This window comes from Alosa pseudoharengus, unplaced genomic scaffold, assembly GCF_046254945.1.
Source record: "Alosa pseudoharengus isolate Yale_2024_CS ecotype anadromous, Long Island Sound unplaced genomic scaffold, YU_APseudo_1.1 YU_APseudo_1.1_scf_4, whole genome shotgun sequence".
Lineage (NCBI taxonomy): Eukaryota > Metazoa > Chordata > Actinopteri > Clupeiformes > Clupeidae > Alosa > Alosa pseudoharengus.
This window is the reverse complement of record NW_027468774.1, coordinates 42,309,879-42,329,723: the sequence shown is the minus strand read 5'-3', so window position 1 is coordinate 42,329,723 and position 19,845 is coordinate 42,309,879. Positions and strand designations below refer to the sequence as shown.

Genomic DNA, 19,845 nt, shown 5'->3' with positions numbered 1-19,845 from the left:
GACAGGAAATTAATTGATGCAAATTTCTTGATGGTGCCACATAAAAGCATTATACCACTTTTTCATGTCACTTGTCACAAAAGTGAGTTGTAGCAGGCCACCAATGTGTGGCTGCAGGGCAAATGAAATAAAAAAAAACACGATTACCACTTTAAATGGCAGAGGCAGGGATGGAATCGTGCTGCTCTGACATATTAAAAGTCCTGTGGACACAAGAGGAGATTCTGTGAGCAGCGGTGGGCCCGGTTCTGAAAGGACAAGCGGAGCCCACGTGACCCAGGGGCAGTGGAATGTTTGCGTCGGGTCAGTGGCGGCGCTCTCCGCTCTTTTGTGTGCTGTCTGCTGAGAAGGTGAGGAATGCAAACTTCACAAGAGAAGAGGAGGGGAGAGAGAAAGAGAGAGAGAGAGAGTGAATAAAGAAAGAAAGACAGAAAAGCCTACCAAGGGGAAGAAAAGATGGAGAAAAAGAAGAGTGAAAGAGAGTCTTTTGAGAGAGAGAGAGAAAAGGGCACTGTGAGGGACATGGAAAAAGACAGTGGTGAAAGAGACAGACAGAGAACAGAGATTGAGAGAGGGAGAGAAAGGGAGTGAGAGTGGGAAAGAAAGAAAGAAAGAAAGAAAGAGTGTGATAGTGGGAGAGAGAGAGAGGGAATGAGAGTGGGAAAGTAAGAAAGAGAGAGAGAGAGACAGATGAGGAGCCAGTGTGTTTGGTCCTGGTGGAGTTGATTGTTTGCAGAGGTTATTTAAGAGGTTTGATCCTACATGTTAATTAGCTTCGCCGTCCTCCATCTGTAATTATGATAATTGACACCTCCCTGGTAAGCCCTCCCACCTGTCCATCAGACTGGGCAGAGAATCACATTATCTTCTGATTTTTTACATTATCAAAACATTTATGGTATATATACACATATTAAACATGCTTTACCGTTGATGAGTTTACTAATAACTTAACTTTGTTTGTGACTGCGGTCTTCCCACCCTTCACCCCAGGAGTTGCTATTTATAAGAATAGGCATGAATCACAGCAAAGGCAAAGGAGTATTAAACTGCTCTGCCTCTGACAACCACTTCTTTCTGTGAACATGTTCTTTTAGTACCGGAAGTATTAAAAGTTCCCTCTGCTCTTTTATGTCATCATTGAGGCAGAGGAGTCAGCGCCTTGTCTTTCGGTGAGAAAGAACTCAGCTTGATCCTGTTTTGTCCAGTCAGGCTGAGCGTGAATAGACAAAAACAGTATGCCATCATATATATATATATATATATATATATATATATATATATATATTAGGGCTGTCAAAATAACTGATTAATTTCGATTAATTAATTTGAGAAAAAATAACTGATTAAAAAAATTAGTGTAGATTAATCGATTCCGTATGATCTTTGACACCGAGCCGTTCTAGTCAGACTGTAAAATGAAGGAGAGAGAAGAAAACGTGCTGCCTGGATCATTGATTGGAACATTTACTTGGCCTGAATGGCCTGAAGTCCTCTGCAATGTCTGCAGCAAGGAATTTGCATATCACCGGAGTTCATAAAAAAAAAACCTTTTATTTGAACAGTGAAAATAATAATAAAAGAGTTTTTGAACTTTAATGTCACTAATGCTGATTATTCAATGATTCATTTGAATTTAAATATTTAAAATACTTTCACAGCAAAAATTATATATGCGATTAATTTAGATTAATTAATCACAGAGTATGTAGTATGTAATTAATTAGATTAATTTTTTTAATCGATTACATACTCTGTGATTAATTAATCTAAATTAATCGCATATATGTTTGCATTTACGGGTTAGACGGGTGAGTGGTAGAAGTGAAGTATACTGTATGTAGGTGAGGGAGACAGAACATGGCGTTGAGATATCACTGCCTCCACAGCTTGGTCTGCTCACTCCGCACCCGGCTGCTTCCGGAAAGGTCTGGACAGCGTTTGACAACGGGCAGATTTATATAAACAGGTGAGGCCTTAAGACAGGGGCATATATAACCATCTGTCTGTGTCTGACACATGCAGTAATGGAGTGATTTCTTTCATCTGAGTCAGAGGCAGCTCTGGGATACATCTCTCCTATTGTGGAGGAGGGCTCTCCCACGTCGTGACTTTGTTGGGGATCTGGCTGTGATACGGCTCTGTGCTGGGCCAGGTGTGTGTTCCAGGGAGTGCCCCGTTGGACTGTGACATGTGTTTGCCATGAGAGCGTGTGTGATGTATGTGAGGTTAAGGCTCTCTTTCTGGGATGTTATGATAGTTATTTTTTGACAGATTAGCCCATATTAACTGACAACCCATTGGCTTTGGTCCAAGGCAAGCAAGAATCAATTTCCTGTTCGAAGAGCTCCAGAAACACCCTCTGACTCCAACGGCTCTCCGATGTGTGGGTTGTTGGACGTTTAGCTGTCAGATGACTTCAGGGCCTGTGTGAGCATGTCAATTGCACCAATTTTGACCGCCCTTACAATGAGTTTGTATTTGCATCTACTCAAGTAAAAATAACCTGGAGTTGGATTACTCATAGCCTCCAATACACATATTAATTTCACTGAATGATTTAGTTGTGTGCATAACTGCAACTAAATGATACACTTGTTGATACTTATTTTACCCTATGATTTATTTCAGGATTTCTCCTTTTTCTAAAAGTATGTTAACCTTGCACACGATTGTACAAACAAAGACATTAAGTTGGCATACCAATGACATCAAAGGTAAAAGGCAAACATTCACAGTGAAAATGTATTACGCAATATGATTATCTCACTTCCATGTCCTGAAAGCAACAAGTTCTTTGAAATGTTGATCACTTGAGATGGTGTAAGAGAGAGAGAGAGAGAAAGAGAATTTGCTTGGGAAAAGTGAATAAATCTATATCTGGCAAGTTACAAGAGTCAGTAAGCTTATCACTCTCAAACTTCAGGTGCATACTTCCCAGCATCAGGCTGACTGCGGTCCTGTTCTGGCATGTTCAGCATTTTGAAAGAATAAAAGAATGGAGGAAGCAGCCAATCCAGCCACTCTCCAATCCAGACCACATGTCCTTCATCTCTGACTTTCACACCCAAATCAGTATGGGGGATTCCCAATGTATCTCAATGGATTTACAGAGTCCACTGAGTTGGCAGTGAAAATATCCCTCCACACTTGTAACAATGAAATGAACCATAACTAACATTGGTCAAATGGCAGAATGAACATAATGATGAATTAAACATTAATAATGAATAAAACATTAATGTACCGGTAATAGTGTTTGATATTTCTGAATGTCTGTCATTGCTGCAGCTGATGTGATTGGTTTGACTAGAAAGTTAGAAAAGCACTCCACATTGCAAACTCCACACGTACACTTAATGCCTGAATAAATAATTTGTTACTGATAAATTTGTAAAGCAGAGACTGGTACAGCATTACCAAAAATCCATTTGCGTCACTCTAAACATACATCACTCTGACTGACTTGTCAGAACCACTTCCAAATTGTAGCTGCTGCACCGTATAGCACCAATCTCACTTAAAGTCTAGTGGGGATTGACAAAAGCACTGATAGAGGCACAGAGGCAGTGAAATGTTGATATGGTGTCTGGGCTACAGAGCTGCTGGATAATGAAAGAGTGAATGGAGCCTGTATGATTAATGCATTTCTCTGTTGCCTCACTGGGGTTTTATATCCATTCAGCCAAAGTATAAAATCGATTTATTTCCCTGTCAGGTTTGATATCAAGTTTGTACGTGATGATTGAGTGAACATGTAATGCAGTACTTCTTTTTAATGAATGTTTTATATTTTAATTTGCCTCAAATTTGCGTCAACATATCTCACTCAGACGTTCAACTCCATGGCTGAAGGCCATAGTAAACTTCATTATTAGGCCTACAGTATTGTCAAGGAGACAACAGTAGCATGAGAAATGTTGCAGTAGAGAATCACCCAATGGCTGAATGAAAAACAATGAATGTTTTTTCCAAATGTCTTGTTGGTCTGATAATTGCTGTAGTTTGTGGAAAAGTTAGAGACACCACAACTAATTGCCTGGGTTTTTTTCAGGGTTTTTTCAGTAAGTGTTGGATACACTCTGAAGCACGCACAGACCAAGAATCTTGGACTTCATCTGAAAACTGGAACGAAAACCAAGGAGCTGTCTCTCTGTAATGGCAGTTCTTTACTACTCTACGTGAAGGAGGTTTTCTTTGGCTCCTTCATGGCTGAAAATGGTTCATAACTGGTTAAATTTTTATGCATATGTTTAACATATTCATAACTCGGGACCGATTAAAAAAAATGTAAAATCAGAGCGATGTACTCACTCTACCAAGGAGTCATCATTTTGGACGTACTGTTAGTGATCATTACAGGTCCTGTTATTACTCCAGATTGAGCAAGGCACAGACAGGGGTGAGGAGTTCACAGAGGCATGTTCTCACAGAGATGAATTTGAGCTTCTCGTGAGCTTCTCACCAGCCCTGGATAAGGACTTGGACTTTTCCCACTGAGCCAGGCACAAAGAAAAGTGTCCACTCTCGCTCTCTCTCTCTCTCTCTGTGTGTGTGTGTGTGTGTGTGTGTGTGTGTGTACAGAGCCCTGTGCACAATCCTGCGAATGGATGTGGGCACACAGCATAAAGTCCATAAGAATTTCACACACACATCTCACGGCTCGGACTGCACTCATGGTAACTATCTGCTAAAACCTGTCAGGAATGTGAGGCGAACTGAGGAAAGCTTAGCGTGAGCTAGCGAGCAGGGGGAAGGAGGAAGAGAGGGGAGAGGGAGAGATGGAGAGGGGGGGGGGTCTTGTTTACCTAGGGGATAAACGCAAATCTGTAAAACTATCTGGCCTGCTATTTTTTTCCACCATTCCCTCCCTCCCTCCTTCCCTCACTCCTTCTTCATGTCCGACCACACTATTGTCCTCTCTTTCCCGTCTTTATGCCTCAAACGTGTGGACTACATTCAAGTGCTTCATTTTCATGGATGTGGCTGCCCAGCAATTCTCAGGAGTAAAATATCATTTTACTCAGTCAAAATCACACACACACACACACACACACACACACACTCACACACTCACTCACACACACTGCACTCACCCACATAAGAGAGGTGGCTGTCATACTCCGTTATAAACGGTGATGTCATGACTTGCACCGTGCACAGCGCAGTTCTCTGTGAGAGGGACTTTGTTTCTCTCTCTCTCTCAACAGTGAACATCCCCGCCGGGAAAAGATGGGGCCATCTCACCGCCACCACAAGCTCTGTTCATGAAGGGAAGAATTGTGAGTTTTTGATGGGATGTCCCACTCTCCCCATTCCGTGGTTGGAAAGCACATCTCTTTGTGGACCCCTTGGGGGGAAAGAGTCTGTCAGAGGCAGGGTTTGGCTCAAGCAAAGCAGATTATTCTCTTTAAGAGCTCTTCCTGGCCTACTGACAAAGGCCTGTTTTGACCTGATCATATGTTGATGTCAACATGGTTTATTCTGTATTTCTTTCTTTCTTTCTTTCTTTCTTTCTTTCCTTCTGTCCTTCCTTTAATTAAAAGCATTATTTTAATTCAAGCATTCTTTTTATGCAACTCATCTTTTTGCAAGTCTTGACTGAACTAAGGCAGCATCTGATGCTTTAGTGTATCAGGGCTCTGGCATGGTTCACACTACTGAGCTTCCAGAACAGCAGATTCCCATTTTCTCCTGCTCCAAATCAAGAATGATATACATCCTTCAAATAACCATCATCAAAAAAGGGGGAGGGGTAGTCGGCAACACTTTGTTCTGTCAGCATCCAGACATTTGTCATTCCCATCTCTCATGTCACTTTCATTCAGAATGCGGTGACATTGCAATGTCTTTGTGCTGATGGTTTGGACTGGTGTAGATCAGCCCTGCAGGTTTTGGACTGCAAGAGGTCATCTGGCTTTCCATGTAAAACATGCTGAGCGCTATGCTGTGGGAATCTATAGTGACCCGCTCCTACAGCAGACAGCGTCTTATGAATTGGGGAAAATCACTGGAATGAGATAAGGCCGATGGTGAGATAACCTTACTTAGTCTCTCGACCTGCTCTGGGTTCATACTTGTCGTACTGCCCACAGGTGTTAAGCTGTGTCACTGCTCTGTCATGAAGGTTAAAGTTTCAACAAACTATTGAGCCTTTGGCTGTAAACACATCACAATGAGATTGAATTCATGTAAGTGTGCATAAAAATACACTAGAGTTAAACAGCACAGTTGCAGCTGCAGATGGAATTCATATTTCTTCAATAGTGTCTCAGGTACATCTCTTATGATCATTTTAGAGATGATTCTGCATACAGAAATGGACAGGTATCAATTTCCAAATCTCAGTGTGTGCAGAAGGCCTGCACAACAGCATCCTTGAACATCAAGTTACCAGGAGTAACAAACATGCGTCTGCCAAGGAGCAACAAGTAATTTATGATATGTGTCCTCTGGAGGCACGCTTTCTCATCTGCTCCCTCTGAGCCCTGACACCGTTTTGGGGGAGGGAGAAGGAGGGCTGGGGGGGGGGGGGGAGAGAGACAAGGAGAAAGAAAGAGAGAGAGAGAAAGAGAGAGAGGGCGAAACTGAATGAGACGGACAAACACAGAGGAGGAGAGGAGAAGATCCTCCAAAAAAAGAAAAACACTTATTTTCCACAGTTGCTCGAGAAACTGCAAGGCTAGGCTGTGCGCGCTCGAGCTGAACTCTCCCACGCATGGCTTCTAAGTTCCAAAACATTTAATCTCTCTGCGTGCATCACGAAGTAGACTTGTGCAGAGGCGACGTAGTCTCTGCGCTTTAGAGATGGAGCGCGTTAAGGGCACAGTGGTGTGGGGAAGATTACCGCTATTCCTCATCATTCTACATACAGCAGTCACTCAAGGAGGTAAAGTACCTGCAATGAACCACCTGTTCAATAATAATAATAAAAAGTGTCTATTCTGTTCTGTACATATTCTTGAAGAAAGATGATTCAATGTCGTCATGTAGGCAATTTGCACCGTTCATGTTGTTCTATTTAGATCACTTCTAGTCTTGTTTTTCGCGATGGCACGTTTAATATGAGTTATTCTTAAATGACAAGTTCTTTTTTGAATGAATAGTAACTTTAACCAGCTAACTGAAATATTTCTGAGATTTCAGTAGGGAGTTCATATTTCGATTTGAATGGGTATTATTAGCGTTTCTGCTAGTCTGAACTTGTTCACTTGGTTGGGATTAGTCTCAAGTACAGGCGATAATGCGCTTTAAAGGCAGGAAGGGTAATGGCCAATTTTTGGAGTTTATTCCGCTACGAATTACTTCCATCCGAGTACGTCTGACCCACATCAACAGGATTTGAGGTAGAGTTGAACAATTCTGTCGTTCTAGTCTGTCTGTTTTTAATTTGTCATCACCATGCTATGATGACAGATTGATGAATTAACTTGGCTGAGTTTTCTCCTGTTGAAATCCTTCACGGGCTAGTTATGATGTCATGTTAAAGTGTGCGCGTGAACTTTGGCGGTTTGCTGCGGAACTTTTGACGTTAGCTTGAGAAGTAATTGAATGGGTGATCGCCGAGCACCACCAGTAGATTAAAATTCCAGGAACTACACTGGAGGTTTTAACGTCGATGTGCGCTAATACTGTCGATTCAATGCATTAAGAATAGTGGCTTGTTCACTGGGGTGACAGAGGCAACTCGAAATTGGAATTAATTTACACATATTAACAGGCAATGTAAGATATGCCTAAACAATAAGAACACTTTACAGCCAATCCTGTCATTCATACTATGCCCCATTTAAGTAGGCTACTTTTACAAGTTTCTTGCAAAATGGGTGGTAGTAGGCCTAGGCTACTGGAAAGATGGTTTTGTGGGGGACTGCAGGAATCTTTGTGAAGGCCTTGTGTAATCCTGCTCAGATATGGCCCTTACATTATTGTGTGTGTGTGTGTGTGCTGTAGAGTTAGGTATGAGGCTTTTTATCCAGTACAGCCATACCGTAAATGTTGCCTTAGGGACTGTCTCAACCCTGCAGGAGATTGTCTCTTGCAGATTCTGGTCTTGAAGTCTATAGCAGGTACCCTAACAAGTCCTGACAAATGGTGTTGCCTCATTAGACATTCAGACACTTCAGTGTAGGCCAGTGATGAGACTCTGATCTGGTTTGGCTCTGCGGGTTGTTTAAGTTAATGTGAATATTAAGTTTCCTGTAGAGGACAGATAGAGCAGTGAGTGAATGAGACAAGGGTTTTGCTCACCTGAGTTGAGTTGTGGTTCACATAAATGAAGATAAAGGGCTGCAGTACACCACCACCCTCTGGACACTTCTGTTGTGATACTGTCTGTGTCTGTGTGTGTGTGTGTGTGTGTGTGTGTGTGTGTGCATGTGTGTGTGTGTGTGTGTGTGTGTGTGTGTGTGTGTGTGTGTGTGTGTGTGTGTGTGTGATTCCTGAGAATTAAACTAATCAGTAGGTGTTTTTTAGTGCTGTTCTGTAGGAACTTGTGCTTGTGTTGTTCCTACAGCACAGCACTAAAAAACACCTACTGATTAGTTTAATTCTCAGGAATCACACACACACACACACACACACACACACACACACACACACACACACACACACACACACACTTACTAAATACATACCTGTACCAGGTCACTTTGGTTACAGTTGTCTGTTAACTGCTAAACAAATAAATGGAAATAATATTTGTCCATGTGGGAGACACATCTCTGTAGGAGACACATCTCTGTAGGAGACACGCGTAGGAGACACATCTCCGTAGGAGACACATCTCTGGCATATGCTGCTGCCTATTTACAGCATGTGACTTGTGCATTCGTTGTCTGTTGTCACATGTGACGGGCTGAGCTGAGGAAGAAAGGCTTTCTTCAGCCCCTCCACAGCTCCAGATTCCTCTGTTCTCTTTTACACCCTGCACATTTTTGATCTCCCTAAACATAAAAACATCTCACTCAAAGGGTCCGGAAGAGGGAGGTTTGTTTTCATTTCTTACAGTGTGTCTGCCCTTCATTTACATTTGCGTCCTGCGTGAACCCCCCCCCCCCCCCCATCATATCTCTGTCGTGGGACTGAGATTCAGGAATTCGTACACTTAACTGTCTACAGAGTAAAACAGACTTTGCTCTCCTTTCATCTCAGCCCAAATTAGTGGAAATAGAAAGTGAGCACGAATTAAAAACGTATCAAAGGGGTGGGAGGTCGGTGCGGTGGTGTGTGTGTGTGTGGGGGGGGGGGGGGGTATTGGGGGGTGAGTAGTAGAGCTCACATCCGGTTAGAGGCCCTCTGATGGAAAACTTAAACACAGAGTTACAGGGGCTTGTTTTGTCTTTTTTCTTTCTTTCTTTCTTTTTAAAAAGTCTTCACAAAAGAGAGCTCGCGTCTTTAAACAGACCCTCCCCACTGGTGAGAAATTTCGCTATCATTCACTCTGAGGAGCTACGAGGAATTTCCCTACATATTATGATTGTTGATTCAACTCAGCATCACCTAAAGGAGTGCCTCTCTCCAATCTACAGCCAACTGTAAACATCTGGAGGCCAGAGAAAAGTGCCCCCCCCCCCCCCCCACCACCACCATATATCTGAACATCAGATGGCCCCTGCTGCCTTTCGGTACACTCATGATGGAAATCCTCATTATTCGAGGGGACCCGCATCCTAATTCAGCTCTGCTATTATTCCTGCCAGGCCCATGGCAGACAACAAGGAGCCCTTATCGCGGGCTCGTATATCACGGACATGCTCGTTTGGAATTTCCACGTTTATCTTCCTTAAACCATCTGCGACCCCATGTTAAACAGTACTAGACGTATAACAGGACCAGTAGAGCTTGTCTGCCTACTTTTACCTAGGGGGCCAGAGAGAGAGAGGGAGAAAGAGAGAGAGAGAGAGGGAGAGACATAGCTTACAGATATCCGTTTGTACACCTGGCTGTAAAACATAGGATGTAGCATGTAATATTTATGCCTCAGTGGCACGCCTAGCCCACCCACCTCCCACACGGCGTACGCCCAGGAGGGATGGAGAGAGGGAGGACCACGCCGCGGAAGAGGGGAAGAGCCCTACTGGGGCCTCACGGACATCAAATGCAGGTCCGCGGAGAAGACATTGGAAATACTGGAAAAACAGTCATTTTGTTTTCGTTGGTCGCTGCAGAACACACAGAGGGAGCACCAGGGGTAGGCAGGGTTGTGGGGTCTGTGTGAAGTGGGCTTTTTTTGTGCGTGTTTATGTCTGTGTATGTGTGTGTATGCTTGTATGTGAAATTCCCCATTATGGAGGTTGTGTGTGAGAGACTGGGTTTGAGTGTGCATATGTCTCTGTGTTGGTGTTTTGGTGTATATTTGTGTGCAAGTGTTTGTATACTGTGTGTGTGTGTGTGTGTGTGTGTGTGTGTGTGTGTGTGTGTGTGTGTCTGTGTGTGTGTGTGTGTCTGTGTGTGTGTGTGTGTGTGTGTGTGTGTGTGTGTGTGTGTGTGTGTGTGTGTGTGTGTGTGTGTGTGTGTGTGTGTGTTGGTGGACTGAGAAGGAGCAGAGTGGAGGGGGAGCAGGTGTTTCCTCCACAGGCCCAGCAGTGGTGGGAGAGTCTGGCCGCCGTGCGGTGAGCAAACATGGGCTGAACAAACTGCGGCAGGAAGGAGAGGAGGAGAGGAGAGAAGAGAAGAGAAGAGAAGATATGGAGAGGAGGAGAGGAGAGGAGAGGAGTAAAGAAGAGAGGAGAAGACAGGGGAGAGGAGGGGAGAGGAGTGGAGAGGGGAGAGGAGAGGAGAGGAGAGGAGAGGAGTAAAGTAGAGAGGGGAGAGGAGTGGAGAGGAGAGGGGATGGGAGAGGAGTGGAGAGAAGAGAAGAGAAGAGAAGATGAGAAGAGGAGGAGAGGAGAGGAGTGAAGAAGAGAGAAGAGGAGTAAAGAAGAGAGGAGAAGAGAGGGGAGAGGAGGGGAGAGGAGTGGAGAGGGGAGGGGAGAGGAGAGGAGAGGAGTAAAGAAGAGAGGGGAGAGGAGTGGAGGGGAGAGGAGGAATGGCAGGGCAGGGCTCAGGACCATCATGCCAGCAGCGTGGGGAGCAGTGAGGGGGAAAGATGCAGATGCAGGGCCCGACTCACCATGAGGGCTCTCTCCAAACACGTCAACTCCCACACCCACTCACAGAAGTACACACACACACAGTACACACACACTTTCAGAAGTACACACACACATACACACACACACCCTCACACTCGCCTCCCGGCCAGCTGACCCACATTCTGCTCTGGACTGAGTCACCGATCAAATGCCACTGTGTCCCAGTCACTGCATCCGAGCGCCAGAAGTGTGTTCCAGCAACATGGAAACACAAACACTTCCCTACATGGGGCCAGAATCCCACTCGTCTTGCCTCTCACTCACTCTCTCACTCTCTCTCTCAGCTCTTATGCTCTGCTGGGGTGGGCCTGGGCCTGGATCTGGACCTGTCACTGGGCTGTTGGCTGTGAGCGAGGCACTTGCAGATGCTTGGGCCGCGGTTCTGGTTCTGGGGGAGGCGTGATTAGCGGAGCTGTGGGCCGATGTGGGCTGGATCCCGAACTATCGCTCTCGGGTCCCCGAAGCGCCGGTCTGGGCGACTCCTGGCTGCGGCGCTAAGTGAAAGCAGATTCCGCTCCCACTCGATCCTCGCAGCTCAATCAACATGATAGATATCTTAAACTTGTACTTTAACAGCATGACCCATTTCTCTCCTCCTTTATGTTGCACCCCTCTCTCTCTCTTTCTCTCTCTCTTCTGTAGTATATATGCCAGTGTATGTTGGTCTGTGTGTATGGTTGTGTAAATGTGTGTGTGTGTTTAGTGTTTGTATGTTGTATGTTTGTATGTATATGTGCATGTATGTGTGCAGGCATGTATGTGTAACATATTTAACACATAGCAAATATTCGGTATATGGCGCCCTTTCTCTCTGAATGTCTCCCCCCCCCCCCCCTTCTCCTCCCCCCTCTACCTCCAGCACTCCCTCAGCTCCATTGTTAGTAAGTCAAACCCAGAAGCGTTTGCTGGTGACAGAAGCCGGGGACAGACGGGAGCTGCTGAGAGACGGGAGCGCTGAAGGGCAGAGCCTCGTCCAGCCTGGTCCAGCCTCGCCGTCGACGAGCTGTTTGTACAACAGCGTGCACGGGGGAGTCGTCGTGTCGTGTTTTGGGGTGCTCGATGGATGCTTGCTGAGTGCGGGCTAGTAAGGGGTTTGTTTGGGCGTGTCCTGGGGTCCCATTGTTACCTCAGGGTTTTGTGTTGCTTCACTGCCTCCGCTGTCCGCGCGGCCTCGCTCTGAGTCATTCGGGGTCAGAGGTCAGTGAGGGAGCGAGGTAATTCAATTAAACCTGTCCTTCTCCAGAAGCCAACAGACAGCCTCAGTTTCTCTGCCTTTTGAAAGGGCCCAGTTTTTTTCCACGTCGCTGTTTTTTGCCATCAATTTGTTACGCTTTTATTTTGTCCTTCTTGTAGGGTTACTTTGAACTATTTATTTATGGCACTGACATAAAGGACTTTTTGTCTGACTTTGTCATAGACTCGTCTGAAGAAATGATTAAAATCCCTAAAAAGTGCTTTAGACTAGTGTCTCTCTTGACCGTCTCTAAATAGCAGGGTGTGGTGTGTTAGAAATGGACAATGACGGTCTCTTGCCGGTAGGCGTGACACTGATTTTTAACAGTGTGGTATTGTTTCTGTGGTTGGGGCTTTTAAACCAGGGGAGGAGGTGTGTGTGGGACTCCTGCAAATGCAATTATGCTTTATGTACACAGTAGTATGGTGGCTTAATGTGACCAAAGGCAGACTAAGTCTGCTGAACAGTGTCCAAACATCACCAACCATCCAAGTCTCTCAAAATGTGGACTTATCCTGGAATGAAGTGACAGTAATGTGCTATTTTAGGAGAAAGATTACTCAGGAAAGCAGTTGTTTTTAATGATTCTTCTTCTTCTTCTTCTTCTTCTTTATTTTAGATAGACAGACAGACAGACAGACATACAGATAGATAGATAGATAGATAGATAGATATTTTATGTATCTCAAGGAAATGTAGGCATCCAGAACAAAATAGCACTCACAATACTATACAGATTTGAATTGTCAAATGATAGACTATCAACCAGATTTCAAATACAGCATGATGCAGTTTACTCCAGAGTATGTGTCGATGGAGGTGACTGTAAAAATGAACAGTATAAACTGGTTACCACCAGTACAGCAGTTACCATTATAGCAGTTTAGCATTTAGCTAAAGGCTACCAAAACCAGTTTCAACTTCCTTTCCCGGTTGACACATTTATGTCACTCTGTTAGTTCTTCAGTATTATCTTATCTAACACACCTGAGGAAGTGCAGTCTGTTTTCAGGAAGTCAGCCTATCATCATATATCACCATCCCACACTCACTGTACATAAAGCTATGAATTAGTGGTTAGACTACTCTAGACCATATGACAAGATAATTGTTGTAGGAGATTTTTGTGGGTATTACCAGCCTGGTCCCACAGCGGTGTGTAGTCCTGTTGGTACCTGCTGAGCAGACTACCTGTAGGTAGTCCTCCATTCTGGGGTCAGACAAGGACAGAGAACACACAAAGTGAGCCAGTTCTGGTGGTTTGGGGGCTGTGGTTTTGATGGTCTCATAAAAAGACCCATGTATGTGTATACTTATTTTCAGCTCTTGCAGAAACACAATGGCAGCCCGAGGAACATGAGGGAGCGTTATTAGGAGTAGAGTTCACGATTGTGAAAGATGAACCTCTGCTTTAGCAGGCATGTGAGTGTTGGTAAGCAGCATCTTGGTGCTGGCATGTGAGGGGAGAGCTTGAGATGCCTCCAGATTCAGATCTCTCCACCACAGCATGGCAGAGGGCCACCTGCTTAGACTCTCATGCTCTTTACGACAGCAGCACAGAAACATTCCCCAGCTCTGTGTAAATGCCCCCATGGAGCTGCTGCTCTGTGGGAACAATGGAAAAAGTGTGTGTGTGTGTGTGTGTGTGTGTGTTTATTTGTTTGCACGTTCATACTGTATTTGTATTTGTGTGCGTGTGTGTGTGTGTGTGTGTGTCTGAGTTTTGTGTGTGAGAAAAATTATAAGACTTACAGTTACACTACCTTCATGAGAAGAGAATGTGTCCGCAATCTATATTAGTCAGAGTGGGTGTTGCTGCGTGTGAGTAACCCTGGGCTGGTATACTGTTCATGATTGGCCTCCCCAGGTCCCTCATGCACTGCAAACAGCTTGACATCTTGCACAACTCTTTTGGAACTTTAATCTATTTCATTTTCATGAATCTTCCTTTCATATTTCATTACAACTAAAATAAGCTAAACCAATGTGAGAATTAAAACATGTTTATTTTGAATCATTTAGCATATTTCTCCCGGGTGACTCCGGCTATCCTGGCTTGACTGTCTCCAGGCCTTTGTGTGAATCTGGCTGTTTGTTTAGGAGTGTGTGAGAGTGCAGACATGCAGCATGTGAGGATCTGGCAGGTCACTGTGAAAATCATTCTCGCCGGGGAAGGGAAATTCCCTCCCCCCCATTCCATCCCGATGTTCTGGGTACTCGTTCCCTCCAGGCCTCGGTCTGCTTTCATGGGCCTGTGGACGGACGCTGCCAGAGGCTAGATGTTTCACAGGAGCGCACCAGTTAAACCTCTCCTGCTGATGCTGAGTCACCTAATTAGCCAGCTGCATCTTGGGATATCACTTTTCGTCTTCTTTGCCACAGTGTTTTGTTTATATCCGCGAAAACCCCATGTGTGAATCCTCCTTTGCTTGGCTGCGTTTTGCTTGTAATCATATTATAATTTTTTTTTTCCATGTCCGAAGGTCAAGGGGGCATTGAGTGTTTTCACAGGACAGAGGTTTTCATTGGCCGAAGAAGGCTTCAGAGGGATGTTTGGGGCTCTCTTGGGTGATTGAGTTAGCATGTTTTCCATGGAGATGTCAGGTGTTCTCTTTGTCACATAGGATGCCAAGGTCTCCTAATGTGGTTCATACAGCCACTTATTAAAGGAGAATTCCAGCAATTTTTCACATAGATCTCTGTTTCACAGCTATGTGCTATACTCTGGGGCCATGAACATGGGGTCTCTTGAACATGCTCCCAGAGTGTAGCACTATAGCTCCAGCTGTAGCAATTCGAGCTAGGTAGAACTGACTGTTTTCGTTTTTTCCCGTATCGACAGTACTCGGTGACCACGAGAACCAGAGATCTATATGTAAAAAATCGCCGGGATTGAACTGATATAGCACTGTATTTGAAGCAGAAGTCCTATAGAGTAGATGAATATAGTCATAAGTAGTGATATCTATTGAAAAGTGTAGTTCAGCAGTGAAACTGCTGTGTGTGCACTTGTGTACACTTTAGATTGTTGTTTGCAGGAAGTTAACTCTGGGATTATTTATTTACAGAAAATGTTTTTCTCGTCAGAGGCTGTCTTGACTGTAAATAAGTACCTGATGTTTCCCATTGTGTCTTGTTATCTGTGGCCATGGCCATTTACAGGCTTGTTGCTACGCTTTGTGCACGAGAACCGAGCAGCAGCACATAAAAGGCATGCACCGTGCAAATAAATTACACCGTAAAATGCACAAGGCTTTTTCATGCCTGGCAAAGGGGAGAGGCAGACTTGGCATTTGGCAAACGGTGCCCACATGTTTAATTAACTTTGAGTTGGGGGGGTGTGTGTGTGTGTGTGGGGGGGGGGGGGTAGTTTGTGTGTGTGTGTGTGTGTGTGTGTGTGTGTGTGTGTGTGTGTGTGTGTGTGTGTGTGTGTGTTTGTCTGGGGGGTAGGTGATGAAGGAGAAATGGAGGGCAATTGAAATTTAGGGCTCTTATTTCATTTTAATCCCCAGAATGCTTTGGATTCCTAAATGCTGAATTCTTACAGAAAGAGCCAGACACTCATCCCTCAAGTCTATGGCCAAGTTAAGTAGGGTGAGTTTAGTGGAGTTTAACATCTGACACACTGTTAAGTTTGTGTGTCAGGAGTGCAGGAAAAAGTGCACTTTTGTTGCAAGGTAAATCTGCCTCCCAGGAGAGCGGACGCCGGTTTTGACATTTTAAGAGGAAGAGTTGGGACGCAGATGGAGACAGAGGGAGAGATTGTAAGAGTGAAAGGGCTACGAGACAGAGTCTAAGCCTGAGAGACAGAAAAAGAGAGAAATACAAGGAGAGAGAGACAGACAGAGAGAGAGACAGAGAGAGAGACAGACAGAGGGAGAGATAGACCGAGAGGGAGAGAGAGACAGACAGAGAGAGAGAGACAGATATAAAGAGAGAGAGGGAAAAGGAGCATGATAGAGGACTAAGAGGGAATCAGAAAATAGAGCCCTTGCAATAGAGAGAAAGAGAGGGAGAGAGTCAGGAGGGTAGAAAGAGAGACAACTAGAATGAGTAAGGATGAGCTACACCAGGCACGTAACTGAAGCGTTCCGTTCACGTTGCGTCCGCTGCAACAATTAGCTTCCATTATAATTAATGGAAGTACCTACACCAGACGTGATAAAAAAATAGACCCTTCATCTTAAATGTATTTTACACGTCGCGAACGGAACGCTTCAGTTACACGCCTGGTGTAGCTTCCCTGTCAGAGAAACAGAAAGAGAGACAGATCAAGAGGTAACAACGGCATGCATCTCTGGGACGAGAGGGGACATATCCCTTCCTCCCTCCTTCCCTGGTGATGGCCTCAGGCAGGTGTCAGCTGTCAGGTGTGGCCGCAGTCTGATTAAGGACTCCATCCGTCTATCCCATAATAATACCCACAGAAGGCCACCTGCTGGCCTCAAGTGAGTCAGACCACATCCAGACTGGAACTCCCAACAACAGGAAGTAGTCAGTGAGAAAAACAGCAACCAAAAAAAGGCAAAACAAAGCAGATTTGCAGTTCTTAGGACTTGGCCGGAGCTCAACACAATATCATTAGCTCAATCTTCCCCATGTCTGCCAGCACTGTCGCCGACACAGCGGCATACATCTGCAAGATATTTGAGCGAATGTACCATGTAGCATGTGAGTTGTTTTGAAACAAAGTGGGGTGGAGGGATTTGTGAGCAAACAATATTCAATCACACCCCTCCATGCTGTAGATCATTGGTTTGGCGCGGCCCTGATGGCTGTTGCCAAATGAGATGGAAACGTTAGAGACGGCGGCTAATGGTTTCCTCTCGCTCTCCCGTAAACAGCCAATCTGGTGGACGTGCTGCGGGGCCTGGAGCTGTCGGACAAAATGGTGGGTGTTTCCGTGGAGGCCGGCCTCTGCACCAACAGGAAGGACACCGAGGAGGTGGACTACGCTTTCAGGATAGACAAGAGAATTCAGCTCAGTGTGCCAACCAAGCAGCTTTTCCCAGGTTGGCCCACTTCTTAAGCCGATTTTGTCATCAAGTTTACTCAATTTTTGATGTCATCATTTTACTCAATGCACTTTTACATAGTTATGCTGGATATGCTAGGTCAAGTCTATATACAGCATGTGTACACATATAGATCAGAATGTGAATATGAACAGAGTCATCAGTTTAGTACATTTAAGTACAATGCATTCCATGACCCAGCAAGTTACAGAAAGTATTCTAAGCACAATGACAAACACTGCCAGAACTTGCATGGCTAAATTACTGAAATTAAACTATATTACATGGCTATACTACTTATTACTTCCATGGCTATATTACTATGATGTGCCCAAAATGGCTTTGGTCACATACATTGTTGAATCTAGCATGGAGAATGTAGAATCTTTTCTGGGAGAGTTTTTGATTTCTGACTGTTTTGTTCCCTTTGGTTGTATCTAATGTGAAGACAGATGAGATTTTTTGTTTCTGTGCCTCATCCCTCAGACTCTCCCTTCCCGGAGGACTTCTCGGTGATGGCGACGGTGCGGGCGAAGAAGCGCTCACAGTTCTTCCTGCTCTCGGTATACGACGAGCAGGGCATCCAGCAGGTGGGCCTGGAGGTGGGCCGCTCGCCCGTCTTCCTGTACGAGGATCAACATGGCCAGCCCTCCCCCGACCTCTACCCCATCTTCAAGAAGGTCAACCTCGCCGACGGGAAGTGAGTTAGCTCAAATGGACTAGCCTTGTGGACACCAGACTCTTCTCAATTGAGAGTGGGTCTGGAAAAGGTTCACTGACTTTAGACTTCCAGCAGGGGTGTAACTAGCTAATGATAATAATAATAATTACCAGTTTGCAACAAAGCATTAAACAGTATTTTACATAAACAAATGTCATAGCATCATAGCAACAGATAGAGGTTGGACACTATTGTTTTAGAACAGAACAGAACAGAACTATATATCTACGGCTCTCATTTACTGATAATGAGTGCAGCCACACATCCAACTTGGAATTTCAAACTCTGGATACTCTGGGTTTGAACGAGCCTACGAGTCGGGATATAACTTTAGGGGGCGTTCCATTTACAACTTCCTATTAGGAGCTTTGTCAAACAATTCGGTGAGCGACTTGGAACAAATGGAACGCGGCATAACTATCACTACTAGTTGACTAGTAGATCTAGCACAGCCTTGAAACTACCTCTAGCACAGTTTCTCTCAATGAACCTTAAAGATGCTAACTATTGATTTGTGTTGTTTTTCCCAAAGCTTTCGCCCAGAAGAATCACACCTTTACTTAGCGTACTGAGAGGACTCAGCTGTTGCCCTGCAAGCAGCGCCATTCCAAAGGAAATGCAGGATATCTCTCCCTTGTTTACACATTGGTTGAATTCTTACACATATAAAAGAACAGAGAGTCCAAAAGTGCAAACATTCAGCTACTCTTTACTCAGCTTTCAGGGGAAATAACAGCCGGGGACCCGAAGACACACACTGTGTTTGCTGAGTAGAATTGTTTCCACAACCAATGTTGCCTTAAGTGGGTCAAGTCAACACATTTTTATAACTAAGTGTTTGCAGAGAGGGTATAAATTTGACCTGAATTTAATTGATCTCTGACCTATGGGGTATATAGCATTAGCTGATGACACTACGCAGACGACCTTTTCACCTTTGCTGCTTTATGGCCGTGAAAACCATGCTCAGATGTGACATGATTTACCTCAACATCAACAACCCTTACTTTTGCCAGCACCGTCAAAAGAACCTAAAAGGAGTCCAATATATAGGATCAAAGAACAGCGCACAGTGTGGCGACACAGACTCAATTGAAGCGGCCTCTCCACGGTAGCCTTGTCTGACAAACATCTCCTCCATCTCTCCAGGTGGCACAGGATCGCCTACAGCATCCGGGGCAAGTCCATCACCCTGTACCTGGACTGTAAGGAGGTGCAAACAACAGAGCTGCCCCGTGGAGATGGCCCTGTCGTCAGCACAGATGGAGTCACAGTCTTCGGGGCCCGTCTGCTGGATGAGGCTGTGTTTGAGGTGAGACTCCCCCCCCCCCCACCAGACTCTAAAGTGGCTGGCAGCAGGTTTTTCTATTGTTTTCTATGGTTCGGCAGCGAAACGGTGGCAGCGTTGCGTTAGGTGGGGATCACATTGGCCAGCGGCAAGCATAACGCAAATCTCAGTTCATAATAAGTTCTATCTCGTTCCTAAGTAACACAAACAGTTTGCCTAAACTGACAATTGAATACGCTCGTATTGTCATCACGCAGCTTGTTCAACGCTAGTGTTCCTGGTCAGTGTGATCCCCGCCTTATACCGGGATCACCGCCTAAACGGACAAAGGTCTGACCAGACAAACAATAGGCTTCATGAACGAAAAGCTCATCAGGTAGCTCATTTATTTCCGGTGGAGCGTTAAGTGTGTTGTAACGGCATCTTCTGTTGTATTCTGCTCCTAACACTTT

The 19,845-nt window shown here is 44.9% G+C and overlaps 1 protein-coding gene across 1 annotated transcript in view; it reads left to right on the top strand.

The window, feature by feature from the left end:
* The first annotated feature begins 6,611 nt into the window (after nucleotides 1-6,611).
* The window catches only part of col5a3a (collagen, type V, alpha 3a), a 72,829-nt gene continuing 59,595 nt past the window's right edge, over nucleotides 6,612-19,845 (top strand). The window contains exons 1-4 of the mRNA XM_076266387.1: nucleotides 6,612-6,889; nucleotides 17,214-17,381; nucleotides 17,871-18,084; nucleotides 19,255-19,417. Coding sequence (XP_076122502.1) covers nucleotides 6,808-6,889; nucleotides 17,214-17,381; nucleotides 17,871-18,084; nucleotides 19,255-19,417 — 627 coding nt within the window. The 5' untranslated portion in view covers nucleotides 6,612-6,807. The remainder of the gene's footprint in view (nucleotides 6,890-17,213; nucleotides 17,382-17,870; nucleotides 18,085-19,254; nucleotides 19,418-19,845) is intronic.